The 26,967-nt window shown below is 44.1% G+C and overlaps 1 protein-coding gene across 4 annotated transcripts in view; it reads left to right on the plus strand.

Annotated features, from left to right (window-relative positions):
* GLB1 (galactosidase beta 1) overlaps nt 1-26,967 on the plus strand; it is a 108,478-nt gene that overhangs the window by 30,074 nt on the left and 51,437 nt on the right. For 3 of the 4 annotated variants that reach the window (XM_054483789.2, XM_054483791.2, XM_054483790.2), the window contains exons 5-10: nt 2,084-2,178; nt 9,364-9,544; nt 14,078-14,136; nt 16,188-16,309; nt 16,394-16,434; nt 21,941-22,053. In XM_054483789.2, coding sequence (XP_054339764.1) covers nt 2,084-2,178; nt 9,364-9,544; nt 14,078-14,136; nt 16,188-16,309; nt 16,394-16,434; nt 21,941-22,053 — 611 coding nt within the window. The remainder of the gene's footprint in view (nt 1-2,083; nt 2,179-9,363; nt 9,545-14,077; nt 14,137-16,187; nt 16,310-16,393; nt 16,435-21,940; nt 22,054-26,967) is intronic. The other variant, XM_054483792.2, reaches the window with a different exon arrangement.

The following is a 26,967-nucleotide window of genomic DNA, read 5'->3' on the forward strand; positions in this document are numbered from 1 at the left end:
TCCTATTTACTTAGCATATTCCACAGCCAATGATAGCACCTAGCTAATCAAAATGACAAGCCAGGCATGGTGACTCACATCTGTAATCGCAGCACTTTGGGAGGCCAAAGTGGAGGGATTACTTGAGCCTAGGAGTTTGATACCAGCCCAGGTAACATAGCGAGACCCTATCTCTATAAAAAATTTAAAAATTAGCCAGGTATGCTGGAACATGCCTGTAGTCCGGGAGGCTGAGGTGGGAGGACTGCTTGAGCCTGGGAGGTTGAGACTGCAGTGAGCCATGATTGTACCACTGCACTCCATCCTGGGCAACAGAGAGGGACTTTGTCTCAAAAAAAGAAATAAGGTCGGCCCTAGTGGCTCATGCCTGTAATCCCAGCACTTTGGGAGGCTGAGGTGAGTGGATCACCTGAGGTCAGGAGTTCGAGACCAGCCTGACCAACATGAAGAAACCCTGTCTCTACTAAAAATACAAAATTAGCTGGGTGTGGTGGTGCATGCCTGTAATCCCAGCTACTCGGGAGGCTGAGGCAGGAGAATTGCTTGAAGCTGAGAGGCAGAGGTTGCAGTGAGCCCAGATTGCGCCATTGCATTCCTGCCTGGGCAACAAGAGCGAAACTCTGTCTCAAAAAAGAAATAAAATAAAATAAAAACAAAATGACAGTTTCTGGGATGGTGTCATTGGATTGCTTGGTAGCTGCAGTGCCTTCTATTTTTGGGCCACTTTTATAGAGCAATGTGTAAATGATAGTTTTTTTCTTTGTCTTACTCTAGTACCTTCATGTTTTGCACACTTAGCATATTATTGGTGTTTTCACATGTGGTAACTCATTTAATCTTTATGCCAGGTTTATATGGCATGTACTTTTATTATTCCTATTTGACAATATAAATATATAATTTATTAGAACTTCATTTTATACAGAAATAACGCCTTCCTGTGACTGAGAAGAGGATACACTGTTCAGTCACTCTTTTCTTCATTCAGCAAACATTGCTTGGATATGTTCTATGCTCCAGGCTTTGTGTCCTATGGCAAGGATGGTCTTAGTCCGTTTTCTATTGCTTGTAACAGAATACCTGAAACTGAGTAATTTATAAAGAAAAGCATTTATTTCCTACAGTTATGGAGGCCGAGAAGTTCAAGATGGAGGGGCTATATCTGGTGAGGGCCTTCTTGCTGGTGGGGACTCTGCAGAGTCCTGAGGGGGCACAGGGCATCACATGGTGAGGGGGCTGAGTGTCCTAGCTCAGATCTCTCTCCCTCTTCTTATAAAGCCACCAGTCCTATTCCCATGATGACCCATGAATCCATTAACCTATTAATCTATTAATCCATGAGTGGATTGATCTACTTATGAGGGCTGAGCCCTCATGACCCAACAACTCTTAAAGGCCCCACCTCTCAATACTACCACATTGGGGATTCGATTTCAACATGAGTTTCAGAGGGACAAACATTCCAACCATAGCAGATGGATACAGGCACACTGGTCCTCGTCCCCTGAGGAGCTCAGCTGAGGAGACAACGACATGCAGGACAACTTTTATGAGACTTTTACTTCAGAAGGTACTTGTCGAGTCCTGTATATCCTGATCTCTGCTGCCAGCCCTGGTGTAATAAGGCTGCACTGGTGTCTCTTTGTACTAAATCATAATTTTTTTTTTTTTTTGAGACAGAGTTTCAGTCTTGTTGCCCAGACTGGAGTGCAATGGTGCGATGTTGGCTCACCGCAACCTCCGCCTCCCGGGTTCAAGCAATTCTCCTGCCTCAGCCTCCCAAGTAGCTGGGATTATGGGCATGCGCCACCACGCCCGGCTAATTTTGCATTTTTAGTAGAGACGGGGTTTCTCCATGTTGGTCAGCCTGGTCTCGAACTCCCGACATCAGGTGATCTGCCTGCCTCGGCCTCCCAAAGTGCTGGGATTACAGGCGTGAGCCACCGCACCCAGCCAGAAAACTCAGAATGTTTTTAAAAAGTTTACGAATTTGTGTTGGGCCACATTCAAAGCCATCCTGGGCTGCATGTGGCTTGCAGGCTGGGGTTGGACAAGCTTGTGTTAAACTTTTCTTGTTTTCCAGATTACCTGGCAGCTGTGGACAAGTGGTTGGGAGTCCTTCTGCCCAAGATGAAGCCTCTCCTCTATCAGAATGGAGGGCCAGTTATAACAGTGCAGGTAACCCTGGAGTTGAGCATGGATGAATTGGGGGAGGGGTTCCCATCCATCTACATTACATAAATGATAGAAGTGATGCAGACATGAGCCTCATAGGTCTGTTTCTTTAAGAGGTAATGCCACAGATAGTGCTTTTAGTTCAATTGCATTTGGGAAGGCATTGCCATTTTTGAAGGCCTGCTATGTGGCAGACTTTGTGCTGGGTGCCTTGTAAATGCTATTCAATTCTTCCAACCACCCTCTTTTCAGTGAGGAAGTTTGAAAAGATTAAGTGACTTGGCCAAGGTCACCCAGCCAGCAGGTGGCAGAATTAGGATAGTGCCCTAATTCTGTGGATCCCAGAGTTTGTCTCTCTGTTTCTCCTGCAATATTGTTTTCTGGCAGCAGGCATGCAGCGTGGACTGAAACACTTTGGTATCGACACTGCCTTGGCAGTCAGATAACCCTGGAATGGAAAAAGACGTGGTCAATTGGGGCTGTTATGTTTCCTCTCTTGCTTCCTGCCCCATTTTCCTTCTTCCATGTGTTCTTGGCTCTGCAAGGACTAATATACTGTGGGGTACATTGAACTTCAACAGTTTTTGGTGTTGGTAAAATTACTTAGGTGAAACATAAAACCATGTTCATTGGACATTGACCAAGGATGGCAAGGATACTCTTTTTTTCTTTCTTTTTTTTTTTTTTTTTTGAGAGAGAGTCTCATTCCGTTGCCCAGGCTGGAGTGCAGTGGGGCAGTCTCGGCTTACTGCAACCTCTGCCTCCTGAGTTCAGGCAACTCTCCCACCTCAGCCTCCCATGTAGCTGGGATTACAGGCGCATGCCACCATGCCTGGCTAATTTTTGTATTTTTAGTAGAGACGGGGTTTCGCCATGTTGGCCAGGCCGGTCTCAAACTCCTGACCTCAGGTGATCTGCCCGCCTTGGCCTCCCAAAGTGCTGGGATTACAAGCATGAGCCACTGTGCCCGGCTGTGACCAAGGATGCTCTTATGGAAAAGAGTAAAGGTTTTTGGGTTTTTTTTTTTGTTTTTTTGAGGCAGAGTCTCGCTCTGTTGCCCAGGCTGGAATGCAGTGGCACGATCTCGGCTCACTGCAACCTCTGCCTCCCAGGTTCAGGCGACCCTCCTGTGTCAGCCTCCCAAGTAGCTGGCATTACAGGCGTGCACCACGATGCCTGGCTATGTTTTTGTATTTTTAGTGAGACAGGGTTTCACCATGTTGACCAGGCTGGTCTCAAACTCCTGACCTCAGGTGATCTACCCACCTCAGCCTCCCAAAGTGCTGGGATTACAGGCATGAGCCACCATGCCCTGCCATGACCAAGGATGCTTTTATGGAAAGGAGTAAAGTTATGTAAAAGTGACTGCATCCTGGACATCCCAGGGATGCAAAGAGGCACTCCCTAGGGGAGTGTGGGCCAGGCTTCCTTCTTATGAACAGTACTATAGGCAGCTTGTGGGGATGGATCATGGTAGGGTGGGAGCTGGGCACTGCCTTGCCTTTCAGGTGTAGGTGGACAGAGGTGCTGAGAGGGCTGCACTGGCCAGGGTATCCGTTCTGAGGCTTTGTGGTGGGAGGAGATGTCTTCTTGAGAGAGGCCAGGTTGCTGCTCACAGAGGGATGTGTGAGTCGCCCCACATGCCCCTATCTTTTACCGTCTTGAGTCTGTACTGGTTAAGCTAATAGGAACCACATTTTCCTACATGAAGATATCAAGTCTGAAACTTGGGTGCGTCTTTGCTCTGCATGGCTGTGTAGTCTTCCTTTCTTCTGGTCTCAGGTGCAAACCCTCTTTTGATGCCCCCTTTTTTTCAGTCTGCTTCTCCTTGAATCACTTTGAATTTCTGCTCACAACTTTTCTGCCCCTTTTGGTTTTGGAAATGCCACGAAAAGTATAATCAAGTGTTAATCCTGCAGAGGAGAATGAGGTTGACTGTTGTGGTGATATTTCTTCTTGTGTCCATCCCTAGCAACCTCAGATGACTTTAACTTGACCCTGGGTCCTGCCAGGTGACTCTGTCCTCCTTATCCTCATCCTCTCCCGTTCCCATCTGCACATGCTTGAATCCCACCTAATCATTTTTGCCCTTTGTTTACAAAATAAATAAGTATAGAGAGACATAAGAAAGCAGAAAAAACATAATTGTTACTCAAACCTCAGGAGCCATAGCAAAGCTCTTCACATTTTGGGAGTTTCCTTGAATATTTTTTATGCCTTTTTTTTCTTCTTTCTTACAGAGTAAGTTCATTCTGTGTGACCTATTTTCTGTGGCTTTTTTTGCTTCATTCTTTGTCATGAGCATTTTTTCATATCGTTCAAAATTCTTTCATCATCTTTCATGTTTGTCCTACTTACCTTCTGACGCACAGTTCCTATACGTGTTCCCTCTGTCTGGAAGCCGTCCCAGTTGACATATTGGCTTCCGTAGGACTTTCAGAACCGTCACTGGCCCCTCCTTTTGTGAAGCACATGTGGGAGCAGTTTCATCCCTGACACACTGTGTGTCTAGTCTCCTGGCCCTCCATGCCTCTGCCTGGTAGCCATGAGAGCACATCATGCGTTTGTGCACGTCACATACCCACCGAACGGCTCTGGAATGGAATAGAAGCTGATTGCTTTGATAAGAAGGAACTGGGGGATTTGTAGACAGTAATTCTTTCCATTGTTGTTATTGTTTTTGTTTTTTAAGATAGAGTCTCGCTCTGTCACCAGGCTGAGTGCAGTGACGAGATCTCGTCTCACTGCAACCTCCACCTCCCGGGTTCAAGTGATCCTCCTGCCTCAGCCTCCCGAGTAGCTGGGACTACAGGTGCGGGCAACCACGCCAGCTAATTTTGTGTATTTTTAGTAGAGATGAGGTTTCACTTTGTTGGTCAGGATGGTCTGAATCTCTTGACCTCGTGATCCGCCCACCTCAGCCTCCCAAAGTGCTGGGATTAAAGCCGTGAGCCACTGTGCCAGGCCTGTAGACAGTATTTCTATATGTAAAGATTTCTGTAAAAGGGCCAAGGCTGATGGCTCAATGCCCGTAATCCCAGCACTTTGGGAGGCCGAGGCAGGAGGATCTCTTGAGCCCAGGAGTTCAAGACCAGCCTGGGCAACATAGTGAAACTCCATCTCTACAAAAAATTTAAAAATTAGCTGGGTATGCTGCCATGCACCTGTGTTCCCAGCCATTCAGGGGGCAGAGGCAGGAGGATCACTTGAGCCTGGGAGGTTGGGGCTGCGGTAAGCCGTGATCACACCACTCACTGCACTCCAGCCTGGGCAAAAAAGTGAGACTCTGTCTCAAAAACATAAAGATTTCTGTAAAAGCTGATTTCTTTCTCTGTCTTAATTCATGTCAAAGGGTAGAAAATGGTGGCTTTCCTCAATTCTTGATGCTGGTTTTCTCTCTCGGTGCTCACAGTTTGAGATGGCCAGGGAGGAGCTACGTGTTTGCAGCCAGGGTAAAAATGAGTCAGACCAGAAGGCTCAAATCCCTGTCTGAGAACATTTAGGGCCCTCAACACTGTTGTGTTACAGATACAGGAAGCCAGGTCTGTGCCTTTATTCATCGTCATGATTCAGTCAGATATGCAGATGTTTCTCTTTTGGGGGGATTAGCTGAGCCAGTGCCACCTATGATGGTTTGCATATGTGGATGTTTATCTCAGTTTCTACCTGAAAAAACTAAAGCCATTGATAATATCCAAGGTGAAAATAATTAGGAGTGGACAGCCTTCCACCCACAACTTAACTTCATCCAATTAACAGGGCATTCATTATGAGGTAATAAGCCTATTTATGACTGTTTGGAAGATCAACATCTTTAAAAGTCTCTGGTGCTTAAGGAGCTTACAGAATGGAGACAGTTACTCTAAAACAAAGACCTGCAAATTATGGCTGCCACCTACATTTTTTTATAAGTAAAAGTATATTGGAATCGCCACACTGTTTATATATTGTCTGTGGCCGCTTTTGTATTATAGTGGCAGAGTTGAGTAGTTGAGATGGAGTCCTCTATGGCTGCAACACCTAAAATATTTACTCTCTGGTGGTTTTTTGTTTGTTTGTTTGTTTTCTCTGTCGCCCAGGCTGGAGTCCAGTGGCTCAATCTCTGCTCATGGCGACCTCTGCCTCCCGGGTTCAAGCAATTCTCGCACCTCAGCCTCTCAAATAGCTGGGATTGCAGGCACCTGCCACCATGCCTGGCTAATTTTTTTGTGTTTTTAGTAGAGATGGGGTTTCACCATGTTGGCCAGGCTGGTTTCAAACTCCAGACCTCAAGTGATCCACCCGCCTCAGCCTTCCAAAGTACTAGGATTACAGGCATGAGCCACCATGCCTAGCCTGGTGTTTTATTTAAAAAGTTTATTGACTCCTGCTCTAGAAACATCAGTGTTCCTCTGAACCTAGCCATAACTTTTTCTATGGGTTTTTCAAGCCTTTTCATTTGTGTGTCTCACCCACCCCCAGCCTTCACCCACCTTTTTTTTTTCCTAATTGGTAGTAACATAGAACTTGAGTAGAGTCTTAGCTGCTAGCATTTTGAGCACTTACTAGATGCCAGATCTGTGCAAAGTTCTAGTCATGTATTGACTCAGTTAATCCTCATGATAACCCATCGAGTTAGGTACACTTTACAGGTGGAGTCCCATGGGTAGGAAGTGGCAGAGCTCAGATTTGCATGTAGACAGTTGGGCCTTTGCCAGCCGTGCCCGTGACTAGAACTCTAAGCTGCCTCGCAATTGTGCTTTTCTTGCTCTCTCAAAACCTAACCAAATTATGTGTACGCATTTTTTACAAACCTGTTTATTTTAGGGTATATGATACAATGATGATAATGGATAAATAAGACCTGGAAAAGCAAGATGATAAGAAAACCAAGGTTGGGTTGGGGCATGGCGGTGGACCAAAGAGAACATGAGGTGCAGAAGCTGTGAGACCATTTAGTTGCTGGAGCTGACTTTTAAGATCTTTAGCTCTGAATTTCTTGACAGCCAGATGATAAAAAGGAGACACAGTCATGTAAGTAGCACTTATAAAGGAGGAGAAAAGAACCTTGCCAGTATTTACAAAGCTTTTCTTAGCATTTATCTAAATTATTGCAAAAGGAACTTTCATGGAACTCATCAATGGGAGTTTTCTACTCTTATAAGCAGCAAATACTTCGTCTTCCAGGATGGTTTCATGACCAGTGAAGTCTGTGTCCTGGGCATGCGTGCTACAGTCTGTTTTACTTCTCGAACCCCAAATCTGAAAGTATTGCCAGAGGGATCCTCTCTGAGAGAAGGATCATTCATGAAACCATGTGGGAAGCAGGACTGTGCAGATAATGACGGCAGCATTTAATTCATTTTCGTCACTCACCATTCTTCTCCCACTCTCCAACTCTGCACGTGGATGAAATCGAGCTGTTGGTGATGTCAAATATGTAGGAATACCCTCTACCCATTCCCTTCCCAAGTTCAGAGCCTTTTCTTCTAGAGCTACCTCGGGCTGTCCCTCCAAGGAACCTTCCCTAACAATCTCTCCCAGGCACTCAGGCTAAGCACCTCTTTTCTGGGACTCACAGTTTCTTGTGCTTATGTTTAAAGATCACATATTCCCAGGATCACAAATATTTTTGTATTATGTGCATGTTAAAGTTTTATGTTTGGGTATCTTTTAATTTTTTATAAATGAAATACAGCATACATACGTAAATGTGCAGTATAATGAATCACTACGGTGTGAACACCCACATAAACACCAACCAAGGTCAGGAAACAGCATGTGGCCAGTGCCCTAGAAGCTTCCCAGGTGTCCTTGTTGATCATACACCATTTCGTCCCACTGTCCTGACTCTTATGACCATCGGTTTTCTGCTTTTCTTTATACTTTTACCACCTATGTGTGTACTCAGATTTTATAGTTTGGTTTTGATTGTTTTGAATTTTCTCTAAAGGGGATTGTACTGTATGTATTTTTCAGTGTCATGCTTCTTTCACTTCACATTATATTCCTAAGATTCTTTGGTGTATTGAGTAGAGCTGAAGTTCGTTTGTTTTATTGCTTGAGAGCAATGTTTCTTAACCTGTTTTTTCCATCATTGCCCCCAAGGATCCCTTTTAAACTTTTTTTCTAATTGCCTTCTCCTCTCCACCATGAAATTTTAATACCTGAGATATTGTATATTGGTTTATTTGCTCTGTGTGTATGTGTGTGTGTGTGTGTATATAATATATATATATGTTTTATATAAATAAGGAATAATTTTTTTTATTCCCAAAGCATCAATTTTTACCCCCTTGGGGATGCTACCCACCTCATTGGGAATGCATGCTTCAGAGCAGGGACCTCACCCTCAGCACTATTGCCATGTTGCACCGGATAATTCTTCATTGTGGGGCTTCCCTGTGCACTGTGGGATGTCTGGCAGCATTCCTGGGCCTCTACCCGCTGGATGCCATGAGCATGTCCGCCAAGGTGTGACAACCTCAAACATTTCCAGACATAGCCACATGTCCCCTGTGGGGCTAAAGAGCTCCTGGTTGAGAACCACTGATGTTATTGAGCACAAACTGAACACCAGTGTGTGTGTGACAGCAGGTCAAATAAACATGCTGTGTCTGTCCCTGGCATTCACCCTTCTTATTGCCATGGAGGTTTTGCATAGTGTATTAAGGGAAAACACAATTACAACTGGTGCATATAATATGATGCCAGTTTTGAGGAAAGAAAACACTGCTGTATATTATTTGTGTATATTTGGGGAGTGTGTGGGTCTGTGTAAATCCAGAAGGCTGTTTACTAAAATGCTTGCAGTGATTATCTCTGGGCAATGGAATTAATGGATACTTTTCCTGTTTTCTTTTCATTTTTCTAGCATTTCTACCATGGGAAGGTATTATTTATGTGATGTTTAAAGTATCTACTTTCTATTCTAGGGAAGAATACCACTACAATCTGAACACCAGTTTGGTGTTTTTTTGTTTTACTTCTCAGTGGTGGGAGAGTGTTAATAGGAGGCAAACTTTTATGGTGAATTGTTGGTGTTTTTTCTTTTAGTCAGTTTTGAGGTCTGAATGAAGGAAATTTTTCTGGCAATCATTAAGCCTTGTCATCTTAGCAGATGCTCAGATATTTTCCCACACGAAAGCTTGCATTAGGGTGGCTACATTAGGATCTCCTCATTTTTCCCTGCTCTTTTTTCACTCACAGGTTGAAAATGAATATGGCAGCTACTTTGCCTGTGATTTTGACTACCTGCGCTTCCTGCAGAAGTGCTTTCGCCACCATCTGGGGGATGATGTGGTTCTGTTCACCACTGATGGAGCACATAAAACATTCCTGAAATGTGGGGCTCTGCAGGGCCTCTACACCACAGTGGACTTTGGAACAGGTTGGTGTTTGTAGTAACAGAAATTGCAGCTTAAAATCAGCTTTTTACTCAGTCAGTTGCTCTGGGCAGCTGTTGTTTTAAGTGTCATGGGCAGATTGAGATTTTTCACATTTTCATTTTTCAAGGAACAGGTAGAATAGAATACTTGCACCCCTCAGTAACAGAGGGTAATCTGTAGGCCAAGAGCTTCCAGGGTAGCTGCATTTTCAGCACTGGTGGAGCTAGCCTGGAACATGGAGTACTGCTGTCTCAGGGGCTGGGCTGGCCCAAGATGAAGAAGCAGGTGGGCGGCTCCAGCTGTGAGAAGCTCTACCTTGAGGCAGTCACCTTTTAGGCTGTGTCTGGGGTGCGCTTCTCTGCTCTTTCTGCCCTCCCTGTCCTCCCACCTTGGCAGGACACTCGGGGTTATGCCTTGGCCATAGCCAACCTTGAGGTCAGCCACTGGCTAGGAACTTACCTTACACTTTGTTATCTTTCTGCATAACTTAGAACACTGAACTGTCAGGGCTGGAGGTGGTTTGGCAGATGCTACAAAGGCTGTGCCAGATTCCTTACACAGTGCCGTGTAAACTATGGAGATGCTGCAAGTGAAAGTTACAGAAGGGTGGGCAATGTGGTTAGGATGCTTCTGGCCATAAGTAATATTAAGAGAGACTTCATTTACAAGAGCAGCTTTCATAAAGGATATGACAGCTGTATTTGTCCATTCTTGCACTGCTCTAAATAAATACCAGAGACTGGGTAATTTACAAAGAAAAGAGGTTTAATTGACTCACAGGCTGTATAGGAAGCCTGGTGGCAACAGCTTCTGGGGAGGCCTTAGGAAACTTAAAATCATGGCAGAAGGCAAAGGGAAAGCAAGCACGTCTTACATGGCCGGAGCAGGAGGAAGAGATAGGAGGGGAAGTGCTACACAATTTTAAACAACCAGATCTCATAACTCATTCACTCACTATCAGGAGAATAGCACTGAGGGGATGGTGCTAACCCATTCACAAGCACTCTGCCCCCATGATCCAGTCGCCTGCCAACAGGCCCTACCTCCAACACTGGGGATTACAGTTCGACATGAGATTTGGTGGGGACACAGATCTAACACAGATCCAAACCATATCAACAGCTAAATGTCTGACTGGACTTTTTGTGTGTGTGTGGCTATGAAAGACATTATTGAGAAATTGCAATCTTTGAATACAGTCTGTAGATTAGGTAAGAGTATTGTATCAGTGTAATTTCCTGATTTTTATAAGTATATTGTGTTTATTTAAAGAATGCCTTTGTTCTGAGAGAATGAACACTGAAGTATTTAGGGATAAAGAGCCATCACATCTGCAATTTATTCTCAGATGGCTCAGAAAAATGTATATTTTTATAGAGAAACTGATAGCGTATATCTAGTAAAATGATAACAATTGGGAAATCTAGGTGAAGGGAATAGGAGAGTTTTTTGTACTAGTCTTACAACATTCTGTAAGTTTGAAATTACTGCAGAATAAAAAGTTACAGGCTAGGCATGGTGTGGCAAGTGCCTGTAGTCCTAGCTACTAGGGAGGATGAGGTGGGAAGATCACTTGAGCCCACGAGTTCAAGGCTGCGGTGAGCTGTGACTGTGCCACTGCACCCCAACCTGGGCAACAGAGCAAGACCCTGTCTCAAAAAAAAAAAAAAAAATACACACACACAAAAAAGACCAGTTCCTTGAGTAGCATAAAGACCCTGATGTTCTCCCCTCTGAGGTAAAAGGCACTTCATGCGCATTGCACAGCCAATGTTTGCCTCTCTTGAGAGGGATGTACAGAAGACTGAAATGAGGAAATTAGCCTGGTGTTGCTTTTTTTTTTTTTTTTTTTTTTTTGAGTTGGAGTTTCGCTCTTGTTGCCCAGGCTGGAGTGCAATGACATGATCCTGACTCACTGCAACCTCTGCCTCCCGGGTTCAAGCATTCTCCTACCTCAGCCTCCCAAGTAGCTGGGATTACAGGCACCTGCCACCACGCCTGGCTAATTTTTGTATTTTTAGTAGAGACAGGGTTTCACCATGTTGGCCAGGCTGGTTTCAAACTCCTGACCTCACATGATCTGCCTGCCTTGGCCTCCCAAAGTGTTGGGATTACAGGTGTGAGCCACCGCGCCCGGTCTGTAGTCACATTTTTAAAGAGGTTCTTCTACCTTATCAAAAAAGAGAAGAACAGAAAAGAACTGACCTTAAGTGAATGGAGTGTTTCGAGAGCATTTGGTGATAAAAGGACTCATCCGTTAGGTTGGTTAGGTTGGTGCAAAAGTGATTGCAGTTTTTGCCTTTAAAAAAAAAAAAAATGGGCCCAGCGAAGTGCCTCCTACCTGTAATCCCAGCAGTTTGGGAGGCCGAGGCAGGCGGATCATGAGGTCAGGAGTTTGAGACCAGCCTGGCCAACATGGTGAAATCCCATCTCTACTAAAGATACAAAAATTAGCTGGTACAAAAATCGTGGTGGCACACTTCTGTAATCCCAGCTACTCAGGAGGCTGAGGCAAGAGAATTGCTTGAACCCGGGAGGCGGAGGTTGCAGTGAGCTGAGATCGCGCCACTACACTCCAGCCTGGGCAACAGAGCGAAACTCCAACTCAAAAAAAAAAAACATGACAAAAACCACAATTACTTGCACCAACCTAATACAAAGCGCTGCAGAGGAAGTTACATGCCGGTTTCCTCCTGCTTTGGCCAGGCTTCTCGTCACAGCGATGAAAAAGCACGGCATTTTTCTGTTGGGAGGAACAAATTGAAGGTGATTATGATTGTGTTTTAAGCATAATTTGTATGTGAGGTGACAGTGTGACTGTCACTGCTAGGGGTTGGAGAATAGACAACTACAAGACCAGGGTGCCTGGGGCAGACGGGCCCTCCAGTCTGAGGCTTTTGCCAGCTTCATTGCTTTGTGTGGGAGAGGGGCATTGCCTGGTGGGTCTCATGAGAACAGTGTTTAAAGATCTGAATGCCACCTAATGCTTAATAGTGAGAAAGACAGCTAATGAGATTCTGCTCTTTCTCGATCAGCATATTCTGTCCTGAAAGCTGGCCTTACAGAGAAACCAAAGGCCCATCTCAGAGCAAGTGGTTATCAGAGGGTCTTGGCTGGGGCCACGTCCACCCTGGGATACCTGCTGTGGGAACTGGGTTGTGAAGTGTGGGGCCAGGGCATCCTCTGCTCGGGTTGGTGTGGACACTGCTCATGCTTCCTCTTTCCCCAATGTTTGGCAGCCCATTCCTTCTCTGTGGAGAAATTCTTTTTTGTTTTAGAGGAAGGGAAAATAGAAGACACGAGAGGCAAGACAAGACAACCCTAATGGGACATTTCATGAGGAAAACTTGAGAGCAAGTGGTTTGGAATGGCTGATGTACAAATTAGAATCCAGAGTATATTCCATTATTCGGGGGTAAACACAATTAGAGCCCCCACATCCCTTTGATTTGTTAATTAACTGCAAATATTTGTGGCAGTAGCATGTGTATGGTGTTATTGAGGCTGTAAGTATCTTCAAACCAGGCTCATCCTGTGGGGTGCATCCAGGTCAAACAGATGTTCTTGTAGAGAGATAAGCCCACAAGATATGTGTCCAGACCCTGGGGAAACACAGATAAAGAAGACAGCCCTGTGAAGGGAACTCTTGTGCAGACAGGAAAGGCCACGGGGACCTCCTCAGAGAGGAAGCAGTGTTCTCTGGTCCACACACATCCTCAAATGGGTCCAATCTGAAGCTAGCTTGGAAGTATTCCAGGCCCATGGGGTGTGGGAAGGGAAAGGGGCCTGTCTTAGTCAGTGTGGGCTGCTATAACAAAATACCTTAGACTGGGTAATTTATAAACAAAAGAAATTTATTGCTCACAGTTCTAGAGGTGGTGAAGTCCAAAATTAAGATGCCAGCAGATTCAGTGTCTGGCAAGGGCTTGCTCTCTGCTTCAAAAATGGTGCCATGCCTTCTTGCTGTGCCCTCACATGGTCAGGAAGCTCCGTTGAGCCACTTTTTATTTATTTTTATTTTATTTTATTTTTTATTTTTTATTATTTTTTTATTTTTTAATAAAATATTTTTGAGATGGAGTCTCACTCTGTTACCCAGGCTGGAGTGCAGTGGCACAATCTCAGCTCACTGCAACCTCCACCTCCCGGGTTCAAGCAATTCTCCTGCCTCAGCCTCCTGAGTAGCTGGGATTACAAGTGTGTGCCACCATGCCTGGCTAATTTTTGTATTTTTAGTAGAGATGGGGTTTCACCATGATGGCAAGTGGTCTCCACCGTGCCAGGCTGGAGTCTGTTTTTATAGGGGCACTAATCCCATTCATGAAGGTGGAGCCCTTATGACTTAATCACTTCCAGTGGCCTCACCTGTTAATACTATCATCTTGGGTGTTAAGTTCCAACATGAGAATTTTGGTGGGATACCAACATTCTGACCATAGCAGGGCTTCAGGCCCGAGTCCCATGAAGGGCTCTTGTTTATTTAACTTCTTGTCATTTCCATGACTGACCTACCTTCTCCCTCTTACAATTTTCAGGCAGCAACATCACAGATGCTTTCCTAAGCCAGAGGAAGTGTGAGCCCAAAGGACCCTTGGTAAGAATTGAGGGTGAGGTGTGGAGAGACTGTTTGCAGCTGTTAAGAAAGAAAGGTTACATGCTGCTGAAACTGGGTAGTAGGCCCTTGATGTTTTTGGCTCTGGGGTCAGCAGCTAATGGGATTGTGGAGTCATAGCCATTCTGGACATGTGAATGACAGCAGAAGCAATGTTTCTATTTGAAATTGAGCTTCTGCACTGGGGTGGAACAGACTGGGGACCAACATGAATGGCCTGTTACACATCAGGTTCTGTGGTCCTGCATCCTGGTCTCATCTGGTCCTCAGGGCAGCTCTCACAAGTGGTCTCATTGTCTCCATTTTTATTGAGGCTCAGGGAACCTATGTCACTTGCCAGGGTCATATAGCCAGTGTGTGGCTAGGCCAGGATCTGAGTTCAAGTCTGTGTTAATTGACTCTTTGTGAGCTTCTCCACCTTTAAAGTATTTACAAATCACTTGGGGATCTTGTTAATCCTCAAGTGGTTCATAAACACAGCAAATTTTGATCTGCTGGGTCTGAGCTGGGGCCTGAGATTCTCATTTCTTTTTTTTTTTTTTTTTCTTTTTTTTGAGACAGAGTCTTGCTCTGTTGCCCAGGCTGGAGTGCAGTGGTGCCATCTGGGCTCTCTGCAACCTCTACCTCCCGGTTCAGTGATTCTTGTGCCTCAGCCCTCTCAAGTAGCCATGATTACAGGTGTGCACCACCATGCCCAGCTATTTTTTTTGTATTTTTAGTAGAGACGAGGTTTTACCATGTTGGCCAGGTTTGTCTCAAACTCCTGACCTCAAGTGATCCCACTTTGGCTTCCCAAAGGGCTGGGATTACAGGTGTGAGTCACTGTGCCTGGCTCTGAGATTCTTATTTTTAATAAACAGCCAAGTGGCCTTGAGGGTGTAGGTTTGCTGACCACACAGAATTGCAGGGCTTCATGGCACACAGTGTAGCTGCTAGAAGGAGGAGATGGTGGCAAGGTGCAGGTGGGTGTCAACAATCTATCAATCCTTCTGTCTCCGTTCTTCCCGTCTTTGGCTGAAGTTGCTATTCTTGTTGTCACTCAGCCCAGTTTAAGGGGTTAATATCCTGTGCCTTCTCTGCACTAGATCAGACTGCCCCCACCTGTGTATAAGCCTGATTTATAAAACAGCCTTTTCTGAGTCTAGTCTCTGCTTAGTGAGCAGTGCAGACCCTGCATTCATAGACTTTGGGTGGAGCTATTTCCTGGAACCTAAAACAAGAAGTCCCCACAAGAAGGTCCAGACTTCTTTTTTGTTCTCTAGACCAAGGCTTGGCAGGGCAATGCCCAAGAAAAACATGAAGTGTTTGAGGCCTGCTTTGCAGAATACTGGGACAAGTCTTCCTCGTTATAAATCAGCCTGAGATCTGAAAATCTGGATTCATACAAAGGTTGAATTTGGAGCTGTTATTCTTTTTTAAATGGAGTCTCGCTATGTTGCCAGGCTGTAGTACAGTGGCGCGATCTCAGCTCACTGCATTCTCTACCTCCCAGGTTCAAGCAGTTCTCCTGCCTCAGCCTCCTGATAGCTGGGACTACAGGGGTGCACCATGATGCCCAGCTAATGTTTGTATTTTTAGTTGAGACGGAGTTTCACCATGTTGGCCAGGAGGGTCTCAATCTCCAGACCTTGTGATCTGCCCACCTCGGCCTCCCAAAGTACTAAGATTACAGGCATGAGCCACTGCGCCCAGCCTGGAGCTGTTACTCTATAAAAATATTTTGCTACCCAGTTTCTTTGCCCAGCAAGACTTTCCTACTGTGTTTAAACAGGGGATCAGCTATCTAAATTTTAATGTAGGCACCACTTTTCAGGAATACTTGCATTGTATAAGATGAGATCTACTTTAGGTTAGAACCTGAGGACTGAACATAGGCATTGCTGGTATTGGAAGTGCTCATTGGGGGGTGCCTCTGGGTTAAGCAGTGCATGTCAACCGCCTTTACACCTGTCATAGATGGGACATTGCAGGGAAGCCCTGGCACTGGAAGGTCATAAGTCTATCCTAAGGGCTACGTTCTTTTTTTGTTTTAGATCAATTCTGAATTCTATACTGGCTGGCTAGACCACTGGGGCCAACCTCATTCCACAATCAAGACCGAAGCAGTGGCTTCCTCCCTCTATGATATACTTGCCCGTGGGGCGAGTGTGAACTTGTGAGTGTTCATTGCGTGAGGGGAGGGTGCCCTCAGTAGCCGTGGGCTCACAGTGAAGTACCGTGTTCTTTTGTTTCTCTGTAGGTACATGTTTATAGGTGGGACCAATTTTGCCTATTGGAATGGTAAGAGCACTTTAACATCTGTAGAAACTTATGCTAGAATGTTTCTGTTGATTAATTTGGGGAGGGGTGTGCCCACAGACAATTTTATTTTCTTTTTTTGTTTATCCTCTCCTAAATTTTCTTTTTTTTTCTTTTTCTTTTTTTTTTTTTTTTCTGGAGACAGTCTCACTCTGTCACCCAGGCTGGAGTGCAGTGGCACAATCTCAACTCACTGCAGCCTCCACCTCCCAGGTTCAAGGGATCCTCCTGCCTCAGCATCCAAGTAGCTGGGATTATGGGATTACAGGCGTGCACCACCACGCCTGGCTAAGTTTTTGCATTTTTAGTAGAGACGGGGTTTCACCATGTTGGCCAGGCTGGTCTTGAACTCCTGACCTCAAGTGATTCTCCCACTTTGGCCTCCCAAAATGCTAAGACTACAGGCGTGAGCCACCATGCCTGGCCCTAAATTTTCTAACATGTAAGGATTACTGATGTAATTTTTTAAAATAATATTTCTTTTTTTTGAGACGGAGTCTCGCTCTGTCGCCCAGGCTGGAGTGCAGTGGTGCAAATCTTGGCTCACTGCAAGCTCTGCCTTCCAGGTTCACGTCATTCTGCCGCCTCAGCCTCCAGAGTAGCTGGGACTACAGGCGCCTGCCACCACGCCCAGCTAATTTTTGTTTTTGTATTTTTAGTAGAGACGGATGGGGTTTCACCATGTTAGCCGGGGTGGTCTCGATCTCCTGACCTCGTGATCCACCCGCCTCGGCCTCCCAAAGTTCTGGGATTACAGGCATGAGCCACTGCGCCTGGACAAAATAATTTTTAAGGGAAATAAATGTGAGCATTTAGAAGCCTTACTGTTTTAAACCAGGCTAGTGGGGCAGGCTTCAGTCACAGTCTCTAACTGTAGCTTATTTGTTCAAATATTCTACTGTGCTTTCTTTCTTTTAATTGTTTTGTTGAGGTATAATTCACAAACCGTAACATTTACAGTTTCTAAGTATATGATGCAGTGGTATTTACTGTATTCACAAAGTTGTGTAACCATTACCATTATCTAATTCAGAAACATTTTATCACCCCAAAAAGAAACTCCATACCCATTAGCATTCATTCCGCACTCTCCCTCCTCCCAGCCCCTGGAAATAATACACTTTCTGTCCCTGCGGGTTTGCCGATTCTGAACATTTCGTATAAATGAACCACATATATACACCTGTCTGACTTCTTTCATTTAGCCCAATGTGTTCAACGCTCGTCCACGTTGTTGCACGTACCAGTGCTTCATTCCTTTTTATTGCTGAATAGTATTCCCTTGTGTGGATGTACAGTATTTTATTTATCCATTCATTGATTGGTGGACATTTGGGTTATTTCCACATTTTGGTTATAGTGTTGCTTTGAACATTGACATACAAGGATTTGTTTGAATTCCTGTTTCGGTTCCTTTGGGTGTATACCAAGAAGTGGAACGGCTGTGTCATATGGCAACTCTATGTTTAGAGTTTCAGGAACTGCCATAGTGTTTCCCAAAAAGGCCACACCATTTTACATTTCTATATTTTTTTGTGTAGGAAAAATTATGACAAAATTTTTCTGTAACGTCTTTGATTTTTGTTGTTTTTTGCAAAGACAAATGACGCTGTACTGGCTTTTCGCTAAGCTTCATTCCCTACCTGTCTCTATATTTGCATTTTTCTCTCTGAATCATGGAGGATGCCCAGCTGTTGAGTTTTGAAGGCTTAGTTTGGGCCTAAATCTCTCAGGATCTGAAATTGGATACTGTCAGCTCTTAATGAAGTTTCTCCTTTGAACTGCTATCTTTTTTGCAGGCTGAGATGGGCTAGGAGAAGACATTGCTTACAAGCATTATCAATTGTAATACTATTAGTAGAGCCAAGAAATGAAGATATTGCAAAACTCAAATGTCACTGCATATAAGATAATAGTGTGCCCAGGGCCTCTCTGGGGTGGGTGAGGGGAGGGAGAGCATCAGGATGAATAGCTAATGCATGCAGGGCTTAATACCTAGGTGACCAGGCTGGGCGCGGTGGCTCACGCCTGTAATCCCAGCACTTTGGGAGGCTGAGGTGCGTGGATCACGAGGTCAGGAGTTTGAGACCAGCCTGGCCAACATTGCGAAACCTTGTCTCTACTAAAGATACAAAAAATTAGCCGGTTGTGGTGGCGCTCACCTGTAATCCCAGCTACTCGGGAGGCTGAGGCCGGAGAACCACTTGAACCCAGGTGATGGAGGTTGCAGTGAGCTGAAATCACGCCATTGCACACCAGCCTGGGTGACAGGGCGAGACTTTGTCCCAAAAATAAAATAAAATAAAATAAATACCTAAGTGACCAGTTGATAGGTGTGGCAAACCACCATGGCACACGTTTACCCATGTAACAAACCTACACGTCCTGCACATATATCCCGGAACTTAAATTAAATTTAAAAAAAAGAAAAGATAATAGTGTGCCAAGGTTGGTCATTGATATTTTAGATCATCCCTGTGTGTTCGTCTTATGAGAAACAGTCGAGACCTGGTGGGTGCCTTTTTCACTCAGTAGATGGGAATTCCCCCTAGCTGCCGTTGATGGGATCGAGACCAGTCATCCAATCCAGGAAAAAAGGCATCGTTTTTGGAACTTTATGGTTCATGACACAATTTTTTAAAAATCTTACTGTTATACTTAAAATAACACATTCATCTTAGAAAAAAATTGGACATTATAGAAACTGTCAGAACATAAACGTTGTCCTTAATCCTCTCTCCTGCCCGTCCCTCTGCCATAATCCATAGAATTCCCCTTTCTTCCTCTGTTGCCTTATTTAGCTTGCATATTAGCCTCGTCTTAATTAGAGATTATCAACGCCACTTTACAGATGAGAATAGCTGAATCCAAAAAAAAGTCCACACGTTTTCTGTTCAACTGGCAAGGGGTGGAGCTTAGACTGGAACTCAGGTGGTGGTGAGCCAGAGTCACTGCCCTTTGGATCACCCTTTGCACCCTGGACCCCCTGAGCCAGCCCCCACACCCACCCCGCTGTGTTCTGCCAAGCCTCCTTGAAGCTGCCTTTTTGCCCTGTCTCTTTGAGGAAGTGAGAGAAGGCCAGTCTGTACTTAGCAGCTATTCTTCAGGCCAGCTTCCTAGAGGAGAGCAGGGAGAGAAAAGCATCGGGAGTGGGGAGTTCACTGTCCATCCCACCCACAGGAACATGCACCTGCCTGTGCAGGTGTGTGTCGCCTTCCTCCACACCTGTGTGTGTCCACAGCTGTGTGATGGCTGCCTACAGGGTCCAGGCGCTCCTGTACTTCTCACATAATGTGGAATGTTGATGAATGCAAAGTCTCACCATTTCTTTCGCCTTCCCACCTCACACCCTGTTACGTGGCCAGAGGAGGCTTGAATCTGCACCATTTCTCTGCGATGCTGCCCTATGGTGGTCTAAAAACACCCAAAGTAAGATTCTGCCAATAGAACTAGAACAAAGACTTAGGCTTCCAGTCCATCCTTAAACCCACTGGACAGCTTCCCAGCCTGGGCTCCCTCGGCCTGTAAAGTGTACTTCTAGAGGTCACACTTTCCCAACTCAACCTGGCAACCCCCTCCATGCTGGGCTCTGGCTAAGGACTCAAGGGCAAGTGAGGCACAGTCTCTGCCTCTGAGGTGCAAGCAGTGTAGTGTGGAAAGAGACATAACAAATAAGAAACACAGCACAGCATGGGTGACTACCACATTAGAAGCAGACGAGGGCCACAAAGAAGGTGAGTTCCTTGCAGTAACGGATGTGGGTTTTTTTTTTTCTTTGTGTCTCACAGGAAGGGATGTGTTTTAACCTATGAATCCCTTAAGGCAGGCAGACCTGTTGGCTGTGAGTTGTCTCTGATTAATAAGAAATGGGGGAAATGGTATGACTAGATCAATTCAGTTGGTTGAGTTGTCCAGATCTTTCAAAGTTTAGATTCTGTGCAGAGAACTAATGAAAAAGTCTTTGGAGCTGACCTGCTTGATCTGATCATCAGCCTTGCTCATCTATCACCTCCACCACCAGTAGGTCACCCAAGGTGGCTCCATCATTGGTGAGCTGCACCCAAGGAATTTATTACTAATCCTAGGTAAACTATCATGTTTTGTGCCTCACTGATGTACAAATTAGGTTGGACAAAAGACTATTCCTAAAATAACTTCATTCTCACACACTTGCATTGCAATATGCTCTCTAAAGTAGAGGAGGAAGACACAAAGCCTTGCTGGTCTATGGATGGCAGCATCAGCATCACCTGGACGCCTGTTAGAAATGCAGTTTCAGGCCCCACTCTAGACTTGCTGAATCAGAATCTCTGGGATGGGGCTTAGGAATCTGTTTTAACAAGCTCTCCATGTGACACGTAAGCATGGGTAAGTTTTTGAAGTACCACCCAATGTTGCAGACAACCTCATACCTGTGAACATCATCCCTGACAAGGTCGGGATCCTCTGGTCTAGACCCCACCCCTTGCACAGTAACTGCAGGGGCATTTGTTTTTCTAGTCCTTTTGTATACTCAGTATTGGCACTATCCATTGGTCTTTGTTGTAGGTCAAGTTCCCAGGGAAACAGACTCTGAGATTACCTGGCAGAAAGCTTATTGGTTGTGCTCTCTGGAGCAATGCCTGTAAGATAGAGAGGGAGAAGTGGGGCTATGATGCAGCTTCACAAGTGACCTCAACCAATCTTAGAGGGAGCTCTGCAGCTGGGTTGGCTGTTCGAGGCACATTGGTCAGTTGTTGGATGTGGACTATCCCTGAGGGTTGTAACCTTGGGTGAGGCAGCTCAGCACAGGCCAGCACCCAGAGATGGACACATCTGAGAAATGTCAGCAGACAACAGCCCTGGGAGAATGAGTGAGTGCCCTGGTTCTAAAGGGGGATCCAAGAGGTGCACCACAGCCCCATCGACAGTCTTTGTAGATGCAACAAAGGCCCTCGGATTACGTTTGAACCTCTGTGGCTGATGTGGGTCTGCTGTCATCTCCCGCTGTGTTTGGTTTAATAAGCCCTGGGTTTTCTGCTGATCCATGGCCTAGTCATCTGTGTCTTCACCGCTGAGCTTTTCTCAGCCACAGCTTGAGGACATGAAAAAGTTCAGAGTTGACAGGATTAACAGTCAGAGATGGGGGTCATATCATAAGCTTTGCCATTACTCCTTGTGAGGTGTTAGCAGATTTTTGTGGGGAGCTTCAGATTCCCTGCTTGTCCAGTGGGGGTGATACCTGTTAGAATCACAGCTGTGAGCTTCTGTAGAGAGTGGATAGAAAGAGTGCTTGGTAAACTCTAAGGTGCCTGGTAAGTGCTACCTGTAAAAAGAAATTCCTTCCTCTAAACCTTGCATCCTGAGGGTCACATCTGTGTCTCCCAACAACTGGTTTTAATGTGTCTTCTGGTTTTCTCTCTCTACAGTGCTGAGCTCATGGATCCCAAAGAACTTGTCCCAGAGCTGGGCCATCAGTAATAACTAGCGGCACATTTTTGTCTTCTAGGGGCCAACTCACCCTATGCAGCACAGCCCACCAGCTACGACTATGATGCCCCACTGAGTGAGGCTGGGGACCTCACTGAGAAGTATTTTGCTCTGCGAAACATTATCCAGAAGGTGGGTTCTTTGTATGAGCTGTGGTGGGCTGATCTTGGACAGAGCCTCTTTTGAACTCACTGTGGCTCTGTGGACAACTTCCTGCCTGGAGCCCTCCTGTTTAAAAGGATGGATGAAGGGAGGCATCAGCTAGACTTGGCTTTGTATCTTGTACCCACGTGGTTAAGAGTGAGTCTATGAGCAAATCAGTCTACTGATTGTTAATTTGTAAAACTGGGATTACAGCATCTGGTTGTGTTGTAAAGATTGAAAAGAACGTATGTAAGCCATCCTGGACAGTTTGTGACACATATATGTCTAATAAGTGGTAGCCGTTAACTATTATTTATCTTAAATGTAAGAAAATGTGTGTCTACTTAAACAGCTGATGTACATAGGAGAAAAAATCTTCAGATACTGTGAAGCGTGGTGCAGATGTCAGCTGTCAGTGAAGCTTCATTTTTCTATTTGGAGCAAGTGATTGCTGTTTCTGGACTGCACCTGAACTGCTTAGTCCTGCTAGCATTGTAACCTTTTGAGGCACCTAATGCACCTAGGTGGGGTTTCCTGTCTCCGCTGTGGGTTAAAAGAAAAAACCCACAGTTTTTATGCTCAGTCACCTGAGTTTTGAAGTTAAAAAAACAAAGGTTTTCTGCCTATAAATGGTATGGTTTTTTTTTGTTTTAAGTATGATGTCGTCTTAATTTTAAGCATGTGTTCAAATGAATATTACAAATTTTTTTAATATAAAAAATACAATCTAGACTTACCACACTTATAATTTGTCCATTTCATCTAAATTTTCAAATGTATTGTTAAAATGTTGCTTATGTTATTCCTTTATTATAGGTTTAATCTCCACAGAATTTATAGTAATGTCTCCCAGGCTCTCCCTTGTATGTTTGTTCTGTTTTGAAACTTTCTGTTCCTATCTTTATTATTCCTTCCTTTATCTGAAGCTTAGCTTTTTAATGCAGCCTTTCTTCTTTTCTAATATAAATATTTAAGGTTATACATTTCCTTCAAATACTGCTGTGGCTTTATCTCATAAGTTTTGATGTGCAATCTGTTTCTTACTGTTTGCTTCTAAACATATCTATTTTGATTTCTCTTCACCATTGATATGTGTTTTTTAAATTACTGGAAATAAGTACTTTCCTGTTTTTTTGATTTCTAGCCTTTTTGCATTCTGGTTAGAGAATATAGTCTGTGCGATACCAATCCCTTGAAAGCTGCTGAGCCTAGTCTTAGAGCCTGACATACACCAATATTAATGGTCAATGTGTGTGTAAAAAGAAAGTATATTTTACAGTTGTTGACTATATTCTACATACATGTTCATCAGATTAAGTTTATTAATGGTGCCATTGATAATTGATATCTTTGATCTGCTTCCTAATTTTTTGTCAGCTCAGTCTACTATTTAGTGAGAGTTGTCCTCATGTATTTCCCCTTGTAGCTCTGCCAGTTCTGAGGTTATGTTATTAGGTGGGCAAATTGAGAATTAAATCCTTCACTACTTAATAGTAAAGGGATTATATAACCCTCTATTTCTAATAAGGCTTATTGCCTGTATTGCCTGGAAGCCTTTTTTTTTTTTTTTGGTCTGTTATTCATTAACACCGTTTACCTGCATACTTTTGCTTGGTATTTTTCTGAGGTATCTTTCCCAATGCTTTAATTTCATCCTTTTTATATCCTTTGTTCTCTTTACATCTGTCCCTTATAAATAGGATATAATTGAATTTTTAAAATATCTAGTTTGAAATTTCTTGTCTTTTAACTGATATATTTATACATTCTCATTCATTGTACTTCTTGATATACATAGATTAATTTCAATTATCTTATTTTATAATTTCTATTCGTTTACCTTTTTGGCTTTTTCTTTCCCTTTATTGCTTTCTTTTAGATTGAGGTTTTTTGTTTTGTTTTTTCCTCTTATTTCTTTCCCCCCTCTTCTACTTTGGAAGTTATTCACTGCATTCTAATTTTTTTAGTGGTTACCATTTAAGTGTGACATATATATCCCCAGAAAAGAACAACTCGTAGTATACAGCTCAGTGAATTTAGACAATGGGAGTGCAGCCCTGTGACCAACACACAGCTCCCTGGAAGCCCGTCTAATGTCCCTCTCTAGTCATTGACACACATACCCATTCCTGAGCTCACGGCTGTCCTCACCTCTATCACCAGAGATTCGTTTTGCTTGTTTTTAGGCAGCAAGTTTCTAAAGAGCATCCCTCTTTAACTTACTGTAACTCCAATTACAGCCCTCTTGATTTCTATGTTATTATTGTCATGTATTTTAATTCTCTGGGTTTAGTTTTCATGTATTTTAGTTCTCTCCTTAAAAAATAAAACCCATGGGGCATTACTATAATGGCTTCAGATAGTATTTCACGTGACCCACATAGTTCATTTATTTGCAAATGATTTAACAAATATTCATCAAGTACTCTGCATGCGCCAGGTGCAGTTTTAGCTGCTTGGTGTATGTAGGCTTTCCTGAAAAGGTGGAGCTCAAACAAAAATTTTAACGTGGTGAGAGAGCCATGTGGGATATCTCTGCCTGGACAAGAGCATTCCAGGCAGAATGCAGCCAGTGAGAACATGGGAAGGTGTATGGCATTTTTAAAGACTAGCAAGGAGGCCAGTGTGGCTGGAGCCCAGTAAATGAGGGGTAAGAAGTAGGAGAGGCTGTGCGCAGTGGCTCACGCCTGTAATCCAAGCACTTTGGGAGGCCGAGGTGGGCGGATCACGAGGTCAGGAGATCGAGACCATCCTGGCTAACATGGTGAAACCCCATCTCTACTAAAAATACAAAAAATTAGCCGGGCATGGTGGCGGGCGCCTGTAGTCCCAGCTACCCCGGAGGCTGAGGCAGGAGAATGGCGTGAACCCGGGAGGTGGAGCTTGCAGTGAGCCAAGATCGAGCCACTGTGCTCCAGCCTGGGCGACAGAGCGAGACTCGGTCTCAAAAAAAAAAAAAAAAAAAGGAAGTAGGAGATGAGGTCAGGGAGATAGATGGGGAACTGATCACATGGAGCATTACAGGCCATCATAAGACTTTGGCCTTTACTCTGAATGTAATGGGAATCCATTGAGGAGTTGAGCAGAGCCGTTGTTAAAGCAGATTCCAGCTGCTGTGTTGAGATTAGACCCTGGGAGGTGCAGCAAGGGTAGAGTAGGAAGACCAGTTAGAAGGTTTTTGCAGCCATCTCAGTGAGAGGTGATTGTGGCTTATGAAGGTAGTAGGAACTAGGCAGTTTCAGAATATATTATGAAACTAGTGCTAATATAATTTTCAGATGGGGAGTATGAAAGAAAGGAGAGTCGGGTAACTCTAAAGTGTTTTAAATGGCAACTTGAAGGATGGAGTTACCATTTATGTGGGGTGGAAGATCAGGAGTTCAGTTTTGGCTGTGCAAAGTTAGACTTGTCTAGTATATGTCCTAGTGGAGATGTAGAGTAGGCAGTGGATATATGAATGCACAGTTTGAGACAAAGGTCGGGTACCTTTGTCCCAGGACCACACTTTTCTTTATCTTTTATTGCTTCTTCTGCCTGAAGTATATTCTTTAGAATTTCATTTAGTAAGCAACTTATATTAATTTTTCTTTGTCTGATAATTTTTTTCACCCTCATTTTCAAAATGCAGTTTTTCTTTCCTTCTTCTTCTTCTTTTTTTTTTTTTTTTTAAGACAGGGTCTCACTCTGTTGCCCAGAATGAGTGCAGTGGTGAGATCTTGGCTCACTGCAACCTCTGCCTCCCAGCTTCAAGCGATTCTCCTGCCTCAGCCTCCCAAGCAGCTGGGATTACAGGCGTGCATCACCACACCTGGCTAATTTTTGTATTTTTAGTAGAGGTGGGGTTTCACCATGTTGACCAGGCTGGTCTTGAACTTCTGACCTCAGATGATCCACCTGCCTCAGCCTCCCGAAGTGCTGGGATTACAGGTGTGAACCACCATGCCCGGCCTCAAATTGTAGTTTTTCTAGACTGATAGTTTTCTCTCAGCATGCTGACTTCGGGCTTCTGTTGTTGCTGCTGAGAAGTCAGTTTACTGTACTCTGTCACTCTCTTGAAGATAATCTGTCTTTCCTCTTGGACAGCTTCTGAGATTTTCTCTTTATATTTGATGCTGTATAGTTTCTCTGTGATGAATCTAAGTGTGGCTTTCTTTTCATTTATCCCACTTGGTAGTTTGGAACTTGTGGCTTGGTATCTTTTTTCACTAGTCCTAAAAAGTTTATGCCATTATGTCTTCAAATATTTGTTTCTATTAGATAATTTGTTAGACCTTCTGATTCTAGCCTCCACGGCTCGTAATCTCTTTTTCTCTGTGCAGCATTCTGATTGTCTTCAAATATGTTCTTCAATTGTTGCTTTCTCTTTAGCAGCTATAAATTCTAAGATTAAAACCTTTCCATTGAATTATTAAATTATATTTTTCATTCTATAAGTTCACATTGGCAGTTCGAATTTTACTCAGCCATTTTTAAATTCTCTTGCTTTTTCCTTATGTATACATGTTCTTCTTTTATTTCTTTAAACATACTAGAGACACTTCTGTTGTATATCTCTATTCGATCATTTCAGTATGCAGTCTTTCTGTGTCTCATTCTGCTTTTTGTTGTTTCTGTGACCTCTTGTTCATGATGTCTTGTTTCTGTGTGTGTGTTGTGATTTTGACTGAGCTTAATTTCTTGGAACTTTTTGTTGTTGTTTTTGTTGTTGTTGTTGTTGTCGTTGTTCTTAGAGACAGGGTTTCACTGTGTCGCCCAGGCTGAGTGCAGTGGTGCAGTCATGGCTCACTGCAACCTCAACCTCCCGGGCTCAAGTGATTCTCCTGCCACAGCCTCCTGAGGAGCTGGGACTACAGGCATGTGCCACCATGCCTAGCTAATTTATTTTTTATTTATTTTTGTAAG

Source organism: Pongo pygmaeus, chromosome 2 (assembly GCF_028885625.2).
Source record: "Pongo pygmaeus isolate AG05252 chromosome 2, NHGRI_mPonPyg2-v2.0_pri, whole genome shotgun sequence".
Lineage (NCBI taxonomy): Eukaryota > Metazoa > Chordata > Mammalia > Primates > Hominidae > Pongo > Pongo pygmaeus.